Below are 9,311 nucleotides of genomic sequence, written 5' to 3'. Positions count from 1 at the left end.
CACAGAATCACCCGGAATCTTAAAAGACTCTAACGGTTTCGGAAACCCTTCATCTTCAGATCATGCTTAACAACGGAAGTTCCGTATTTCCCGCGCACAACTTCCTCATTTCCCGCGCTAAAGTTTCGCATATGCAAATCTTCAACCGGAATTTTCGGGAGTGCATGGTTAAGTTACCTCCACGTCGTTTTACCGCATTTGACCTAAACACGTGTCATCCATCCAACGGCGCGACCGTTCAGTTTCCACCGTTGGATCCGGATCCCGAATCTCCGAACGCGGCCTATAAATACCCCGCGGCCCGGTAAAAATTCATTCTTTCACCCCCTCTCACCACATCGTCTTCCTCCTCGCGCCGCGCCGCCCGCCAGATCTTGATTCCGGCGAACTTCGCCCCGGTGAACTTCGAGTGCCGCCGAACCAAGGCTTCCCTCGCTCCAAGATTCTCACGTTTGAACGGGAAACTTACTCCGCCGCCGATTCGTGGTCACGCGGGCCGATTTCCTTCAAGTTCGGCGACCTCATCTTCCGCCGGAGCTCCGTCGCACCACCGCGCCATTAGCGGTAAGTACGCCGGACTTGTAGAAGACAACCTAGTGTAGAAGATAGGCTTAGTGATCCGGGTACTCAGACACTTTGTATGGGTGCAGCCGGAAGCATGCCACTCGAATCGTCACTTTGCCTTTGGTAGCTCTTCGAGTAGCCCGGATCCCAACCAAATAGAACCCATATGCCCGGATCCTATATCATTCCTGCCACCGTATGTTTCCGACATCAGACTAGCTCAACCTTTTTCCGCATCTTCCAGCACCGCTCCAAGCCGGATCCCTACCCTCCAAGAGCTCCAAGAAGAACTCGAGGGACAAGCTCGGATGGCAGCAAAGGTGCAGGAGGCGGAAAACAAGAGGGCGTCCAAGGCCCGGATCCGTGAAGGAGAACGAGGTCAATGGTGGCCTTGCGCAACCACCGACGTGGAGCTTAGAGAGCTCCAGAACGAGGGAATGATCTCCACACACTGGAGTTTCGTTCGTGACTCCGACGCCCCCAAGCCAGAAGCCGGAGAAGTTGTCATGACCAAGGCTTGGGTGGAACGCGGTCTTTCACTCCCTTGTTCGGAATTTTTCCTCTCCATCCTCAACACCTACGGGCTCCAGCCCCACAACATTTGCCCCAATTCATACCTTCTCTTGTCCAACTTCGTGACTCTCTGCGAAGGACATCTTGGGATCCGGCCAGATGTCAAGTTGTGGCAATTCTTTTTCCGAGTGAAGAAAGAAACTAAGGACAAAGCAATGGTGAACTGCGGAAGCATGACGTTTATGCTCCGCCCTAATCGTATGTATCCTCCCCATGATTCACACGAGTCCGTCCGGTACTGGAACGCCGGATGGTTCTACGAGAAGAATGCTCCTGTTCCGGATGTCCACGAAGGCCTTCCCCAGTTCGTCAACGAACCTCCAGAAGAACTTGCAAGCTGGAGCTTCGTGCCTCCACTTGCCTTGACCCCAACCTTGGAGAAAGCTGCGCGGAGAATCTCCTGGCTAGTCCACGACGGACTGACCGGAGCTCAGCTCACGCTTAGCTGGTTCTCCCGGAGAATCCAGCCTCTTCGCTACAACGCGCGCCTGATGTGCGCTTATACCGGGGCGGACGATCTTCTCCGGGTTACCCGCCATGATCTTCCGGCTGATTCTCTGAAGAGAAGGATCAAGACGCTGGTGAAGATTCCGAGGGGCCAACAGGTCCCGGAACTGTTCAAGGATATCTACACGAACGATCAGTGTCCTCCGGTAAGCTTCGTTCTTTCCGTTGCTTCAAACTTCACAAGGATAACTCTAACTTCTGTTCATTTTCCTTCCAGCTCAATACTTTGGCGGAGGACAACTTCCGCACCATCATTCGCGTCCCCGTTACCAGCGACACGGCGGAGGAGGCTCCGGAAGACGACGAGGAGGAAGAGGACCAGGCACCCCGCAAGGCGGCTCCTCGACCTACAAAGCGTCCCCGCGCCAAGGCTCCCGGCTCTGAAGCCGGAGCTAGCGGCGAGGCCTCCGCCAAGAAGCCAAAGACGACGAAACCACCTCCGCTTGACTCAAGGAAGGCGGAGCGTGCGCGTCTACGGATGCTCTCGACGGCTGGCCAGGGCACACGCCCCATCATTCCCGGTGCCCCGTGAGTTTCCGAGCATGATGCGATTTTTACTTAGCGAAATTATTTCTTGTCTAAACCCTTTCACTTGTTTGCAGGAATCCGAAAACCGCTGCCACGCGGACCACCAGCCAGGAGCCCATCACGAAGTACATGAAGAAATCTCCGGCTGTTGGTCCCTCTACTCCAGTTCCACCCAGCGCTTCCCACCCAACTCCTCAACCGTCGCCTCCTCAGGCTGACCCATCTCCCCCGCCTGCCGCAAACACTTCACCGGAGATAATTCCGGTTAGCAGCGGGCACCTGGAGGAAGAAGATCCCAAGGCCAAAAGCCCTGCCCAAGAAGAGGCGGAAACACAAGGCCAAGGAGATGCGGAAGTCACTTCCGAGAAGGCTGGAGAGGGCGCTGGCGACATAGTCGTTTTTCCGAAGAACTTCGGAGATCCGGCGGACACCACTTCCACCCCCAAGGCGTATGCCACCAAGTTTTTTAACAAGCTGACTGAGGCGGAGAAGTGGGAACTTGAACAAGACCTGCTCAACGCCATGCTGAACAACGCCTGGGGGAAGCCGGATTCCAGGACATCGGAGATCCAGGACTTCAAGAAAAACATTGGCCAGTTCTGCGATCAACTTATCTGCAAGCAAAAGGTACTCCCCAGTAGCCCCCAAGCATGTAGGCGGAAACTCAAAAAGTAGTTAGCGCTTAAATGCTTAGAGAAAAATTACTGCCGGGAAAGTTTTTTAGAATGGACCAGTAGCCCCCAAGCATTATGGCGGAAAAGTTCCGGCAATGATGCTTTAAAAGAAACCACTGCTACAGGCGGAATTTTTACTCCTGCACTGTTTAAATTTTACAGGAACAGCAGGCGCTGCACTACGAGCTGCACAAGAACATTGCCCTGCAGCGCCGCGTTACTCTGAGTCAGGCGGAAAATATCCGGACCCTGAAGGATGAGAATGCGGAACTGGCTAAACAACTGGCAGACGCCCAAGGTTGGTTTCCACCTTCTTCGTTATTAACCAAATTCCGACTTCAAATTTGCTGTTAACGTATATTATTATAGGCGCATCCTCCTCCCTTGCAACAGCTTCGACTGAACTTGAGAACCTGCGCTCCTCGTACCAAGAATTGGAGACGAAGCTAAAGGAGGCGGAACTTAAGAGGGAGCAGGCCGAAAAGCAGCTGGCGGAGAAAAACTCCGAGCATATCAGGGAGAAGGGCGAGCTGGAGCTGAAAAAGAATGCTGACAGCGAGACCATCAGGAGGCAGCAAAAGGAGCTCAACGGACTCCGGAAATTCATGGAGACAGCGGAGCAGCACTGGGACTTGCTCAATGAGAACATCTTGGGTATGATATCGGAACCTTGTCAAGATATTTGCTCCGATTCTTTTTTACTTTGCGCTCAAATTGCATGCCTATATCCTGATTATCTTTTTATGTAGAGCCGCTTGGGTACCCGGAACAGCGCCGGAATTTGTTCCCACGAGACGATCTTACGCAACTCGCGGGTGATGACTGCAAGGATCTCATCTCCGCCTCCCGCAAAATATGCCATAATTTGAACATCAAAAGGAGCCGCACTTGTGACGTGCGCAAGCTTAATGGTAAGATGGACGTTCTGCCGAGCTGGTGATTGATCTACAAGCATCTTCAGCCCGAGGCGCAGCTGCAATGGCCTTGACCATGTGCCTAGCACATACTCCGGGTCTTGATCTTGATGAAGTGACCACGGGCGTTCCTCCGGATGCGGACGTCGGCGAGCTGCTGGATGCAGTGAGCGGCTACGACACCCGCATCGCGCGCAGGATCCGGCACGAGGAATTCTACGACAAGGTCGTCCTCGGCTGACGAGGCCTTAGAAGCGGAACTTTTGAAGGATCTCGACGCCCAGGCGCGACCTGCGGAATCCGGAGCCGAGTTTACCTGGACCAGCTCCAAGGATGCGCCCCAAGAAGAACCCAAGACCAGCACTGCTGCTTCCGAAGAAAAGGAAAGTGAAGAAGACGTGTCTTCTCCGGCCGAAGGCGCCAAGGAACAAGATCCGAGAGGGCAAAACTTCTCCGGCTAAGGGGGAGTGAGAACTTTTATTCTGCGGGAAAAGCAATGCATCATTTTGGCCCCAGCGAGGGTTTGTAATAAGACTTTAAATTCTTAAGTAGCTAGGAACGAAACAATTATGCATGGGGCGGAAACACTTATCCTGCTATCCGTTAAATATTGTGTGCATGTTTCGTTTTATGTCGGAAAGCAAGTGCTGACTTCGTTATTTTCCGGCTTGCTCGCTTGACCTTCCACGAGCCGGAAAACCTTAGCCGGAAACGCTCGCCAGCGGCGACGAAGCCCAATGGCAGTCCGTCCATAACCGTGGAAACAAGCCCCCAGGCATAGGTGCCGGAAATCGCTACTAGGAATCCACGAGTTCGCAGCAGATAACAACTTTATCGTAAAACTTAAGCTTACGTCCTAAAGGACGATTTTGAAAATCACAACTTTCATACACGCCTAGGCGGAAAAAATCCAGCTCTGCGGTTTTAGTTGGAAAAAACATACACGATCTAAAATGAACAAGTAAAGGAGGTAAAAGACTCAAAAGAGTGAACCAGAAGCTTTATTTCATTGATCATGTATAACTATTACAGAGTTTAGAACTCGGAAAATATATGCTAAGTGTAGAAAGGACGTAGCTGTGCGATATTCCAAGGGCGATCTGTTTCATCGTAGATGTCATCCGGATCCTCACGCTTGCGTTTCCGGTGCCAATTAGCAGGTCTATCCCTTAACTCGCGGAAATCGACAAGGTAGTACGACCCGTTATGAAGCACTTTGCTAACGACGAAGGGTCCTTCCCATGGAGATTGCAGCTTATGGTCTTTCACCTGTCGAAGGCGGAGGACCAGGTCTCCTGCCATAAAGGAGCGTTTAGAACTCGACGATTTGTGATAACGTCGGAGCTTTTGTTGATAGATGGCGGATCTACGATCTGCTAAGTTCCGAGCTTCCTCGATCAGGGTCCACAGATAGCTGTCTTGCCTCGTCAGCTGTTTCTTCATTGTAGGCGGAAACTCGCGGTGAATCGTGGATGATGTCGGAGGGAAGTACGGCTTCGGATCCGTATACCAGGAAAAAAGGGGTAAACCCTGTTGATCTGTTAGGGGTAGTTCGTAAACTCCACAGAACAGCCTCCAACTCATCAGCCCAAGCTCCGGCTGCTCGTCGCAGCGGTCCTTCAAGGCGTGGTTTAATTCCTGATAATATTAGGCCGTTAGCCCTTTCAACCTGACCATTGGACTGTGGATGAGCCACAGATGCGAGGTCCAGTCGTATCCCCATTGTCTCACAATAATCCCTCAATTCTCCTTGAGCAAAGTTCGTGCCATTATCTGTGATTATGCTGTGCGGGATGCCGAATCTCATCACGAGGCTGCAGACGAATTTTAGTGCCGTAGCACCGTCGGCTTTTCTCACTGGCTTAGCCTCGATCCATTTGCTGAACTTGTCAACAGCGACCAGGAGGTACTCAAAACCGCCAGGAGATGATTTTTTTAACTTACCAACCATATCAAGCCCCCAGACCGCAAATGGCCAGGTGATAGGTATGGTCTTCAGCTCTTGGGCTGGAGCGTTTGGTTGAGTAGCGTAGTACTGACAACCTCGGCAGGTCTTGACTATTTTATCAGCGTCTTCTTTAGCTGTAAGCCAATAGAAACCTAACCGAAAAGCTTTTGCAACGAGTGATCTGGGAGCGGCGTGATGCCCGCAGTCCCCTGCGTGGATCTCTCTGAGGATTTCAATGCCATCTTGATTGGAGACGCATTTAAGAAATACCCCTGCTGCACTTCGTTTGTAGAGCTGTCCATCAACTATTGTGTAGGTTCGTGCTCGCTCGACGATACGTCGTGCGAGGACCTCGTCCTCCGGCAACTTCGATCGATGAGGTAGTCCAGGAAAGGCTGGGTCCAGGCCGGAATGATAGCCATCACTTCCCTAGCCGGAGACACCGCCACCTCTGGGTTTTCCGGTTAGCGCCCTTAATCGAGGGTATCCGGAGATGCTCCAGGAAAATGCCAGGCGGAAGTGGTCTCCTGCCCGATCCGAGCTTGCAAAGCATGTCAGCCGCTGTGTTATCGTCTCTCCTGACGTACTTGACTTCGTATCCGAGGAAGCTCTTGGCAATCTCGTCAACTTCGTCTCTGTAGGCCGCCATGACGGAATTTCTGGCGTTCCAGGTTCCGGCTACTTGTTGTGCCACCAGGTCGGAATCTCCACAGCATATGATGTGCTTGATCCCTATTTCCTTAGCGATGCGCAGACCGTGTAGTAGAGCCTCATATTCCGCCATGTTGTTGGTAGCTTCGAAGTGGATCTGCAGAACATACTGCAATTCTTCTCCGGTAGGGGACTTCAGGGTGACTCCGGCTCCTGAGCCTTGATGCTTGCTTGGATCCGTCGAAGTGCATGACCCATGTTTACGGGTTCCGGCTCCAGGACTTGCATCCGGAGCTTGTCCAATCTGCAACGAAATCTGCCGAACACGAGATTTTACCGCAGTCCTTGGCTTGTAAGCGATGTCGAAGGCGGATAATTCGATGCCCCATTTAGCCGTACGTCCTGTTGCGTCGGCGTTGTTGAGAATTGTTGACAGCGGAGCCTTGCTCACACATTCTTGGATGCTCTTGGAAATAATGCCTCAACTTCCGGCTGCCTAGGAACACGCCATAAGCTAGCTTCGAAAGTGAGGATATCTCTGTTTTGATTCCGTCAGCACCTCGCCGATGTAGTAGACAGGTCTACGGACGTCATATTCATGACCTTCTTCCTTTCGCTCCACCACGATGACGAGGTCGACGACTTTGTTGGTAGCTGCCAGATAAAGGAGCATTGGCTCTGACTCTACTGGAGCTGCCAAGATAGGCGGGGAGGTGAGTATCTCCTTCAACCCTCGAAGAGCTGCATCAGCTGCGTCGTCCCAGACAAACTTGTCTGTTTTCTTCAGCAGCTTGTACAGAGGTAGTGCCTTCTCGCCAAGGCAGGTGACAAACCTGCGATTGCTGCAACACAACCAGTTAGTCGTTGCACATCTTTGAGACAAGTTGGCCTTTTGATGCACAGGATTGCCTTGATCTTTTCCGGGTTAACCTCAATGCCTCTGTGAGAGACTATGAAGCCAAGGAGTTTTCCGCCGGCACGCCAAAGACGCACTTCAGCGGATTCAACATCATCTTGTACCTGCGGAGGTTGTCGAAGGTTTACGTGAGATCGCTGATCAAGTCGGATCCTTTCCGGGTCATGACCGCGATGTCGTCGACGTAAGCGTGCACGTTCGGCCAATTTGGTCCTTCGTGCACCGCTGCATCGTACGTTGGTAAGTAGCACCTGCATTTTCAAACCAAAAGGCATAGTAACATAGCAGTAAGTACCAAAGGGGTAATGAATGAAGTCGCCTTTTGGTCGGATTCCTTCATCCGGATCTGATGATACCGGAATACGCATCAAGAAAACACAGAAGTTCCGCCCCGCCGTCGAATCAATGACTTGGTCAATGCGCGGCAAGGGGAACGGATCCTTCGGGCAATGTTTGTTCAAGCCAGAGTAATCGATGCACATTCTTAGTATTTCAGTGTTCTTTTTGGGTACAAGGACGGGATTTGCGACCCAATCGGTATGGATAACTTCTATTACAAAACCTGCTTCTAGTAACTTTGCTAGTTCCATTCCTATGGCGCGGCGCTTCTTATCTCCAAAGCGTCGCATAGCTTGCTTCACTGGTTTGGCCCCCGGATTTATGTTGAGGTAGTGCTCGGCGAGTTCCCTAGGTACGCCGGCCATGTGCGAAGGTTGCCCTGGGAAGCTATCCATGTTGGCGCGGAGGAACTCGACGAGCGCGCTTTCCTATTTGGGGTCCATGTTGGCTCATTGAAACCTGCTTGGAAGAGTCACCTGGGATGAGGTCGTGCTTCTTGGTTTCTATCGCGGGCTTGAAGGAGGTTTTCTGCTCGGAGATTTGCTTCTTGGTGGTCTGCATCTCAGTCGGATCCACCGCGGCTCTGTAGCCTTTCAGCTCTTCTCCGGATATCACAGACTGCGAAGGCGGCTTCGCCTAACTCGCACTCATGAGCTTTTGTAGTCTCCGGATACGGTAATCATACCTTTAGGACCCGGAATCTTGAGCTTGTTGTAGATGTAGCACGCTCTTGCGTGGAACTTGTGGTAGGTGGGCCTGCCGAAGATGACGTGGTAGGAGCTCTTGAAGGGCACAACTTCAAACGTGATCTTCTCTTCGCGGAAATTATGAACATCGCCAAAAGCCACGGGAAGTGTGATGCTGCCGAGGGAGTTCGCCTTCTTACCGGAACCACGCCATGAAACTCAGTGGTACTGTGTTTGAGCTGTTCCTTGGTGAGGTTCATCCGCTCTAGAGTCTCCAGGTACATGATGTTCAGGCTAGCTCCACCATCCATGAGGCACTTGGAGAAGTCATACCCATCGATGCGGGGACTTACAACCAAGGCGTAGCATTCCTTCGGCACAATTGCGGGATGATCCTTCCGATCAAATGTGCACGGGATTTCCGACCACCTGACGTACTGCGGCACAGCCGGAACTATGGCGTTCAGGATCCGGGTAGCTGACTTGGAGGCGCGTACTGTTGGGGTTCCGAGGAAAGTGTGGTAAGCCCCCACGCTCTGTTTGTCGAATGGGTTGGATTTTCCTGCGGATCCTGCCTTGGGATCCGGCGAGTTATCATCCTCATCCATCGCCTCGGAACTATCGTCCTCCTTGTCCTTGTTCTTGCCCTTGCCACCTTTTCCGCGAGGGCGGTGCTTCCGGGCGCGCTTGTATCCGGCCTCCGGGTCGTTCTTTAGATCATTGACCCACTTGCAGTTGCGGTTGGTATGAGTGGACTTCCCTGTAACCGGATCCAGATGGGCCAGACAGGGCATGTCTCTGTACTCTTCATAGGTTTGCGGTGCGCGGGATCCGGCAGCAGTGACCTCGGAGGTATGCTGCTGACCCCTGCCGGCTCCGCCTCCGCGTCCGCGTCCTCTTCCGCCTCCTGGACCTCCGCGTTGAAACGCCATGGCGACCATCTCGGATCCGCCACTCTTCTGGTCATCAGGGTTCTTGCGCTTATGGCTGCTGCTGCCGCCGTTGTCACGG

At 52.6% G+C, this 9,311-nt stretch overlaps 1 protein-coding gene across 1 annotated transcript; it reads left to right on the top strand.

Moving 5' to 3' along the window:
• Positions 1–293: 293 nt before the first annotated feature.
• Positions 294–3,634, top strand: LOC127310758 (uncharacterized). Its single transcript, XM_071822021.1, has 5 exons — positions 294–1,790; positions 1,862–2,172; positions 2,247–2,799; positions 3,009–3,144; positions 3,216–3,634. Exons 1-5 carry the CDS (start codon positions 873–875, stop codon positions 3,593–3,595), a joined length of 2,298 nt encoding a protein of 765 aa, XP_071678122.1. The 5' UTR covers positions 294–872; the 3' UTR covers positions 3,596–3,634.
• Positions 3,635–9,311: the final 5,677 nt, after the last annotated feature.

Source organism: Lolium perenne, chromosome 6 (genome assembly GCF_019359855.2).
Source record: "Lolium perenne isolate Kyuss_39 chromosome 6, Kyuss_2.0, whole genome shotgun sequence".
In the NCBI taxonomy this organism is placed as follows: Eukaryota; Viridiplantae; Streptophyta; class Magnoliopsida; order Poales; family Poaceae; genus Lolium; species Lolium perenne.
This window is presented reverse-complemented; position numbering and strand designations above follow the sequence as displayed.

Coding starts and splice junctions, on each gene's coding strand:
- LOC127310758 (XM_071822021.1), top strand. CDS start 873: ATGGCAGCAAAGGTGCAGGAGGCGGAAAACAAGAGGGCGTCCAAGGCC. Junction 2,173..2,246: donor CCCATCATTCCCGGTGCCCC/GTGAGTTTCCGA, acceptor ACTTGTTTGCAG/GAATCCGAAAACCGCTGCCA. Junction 3,145..3,215: donor ACAACTGGCAGACGCCCAAG/GTTGGTTTCCAC, acceptor ATATTATTATAG/GCGCATCCTCCTCCCTTGCA.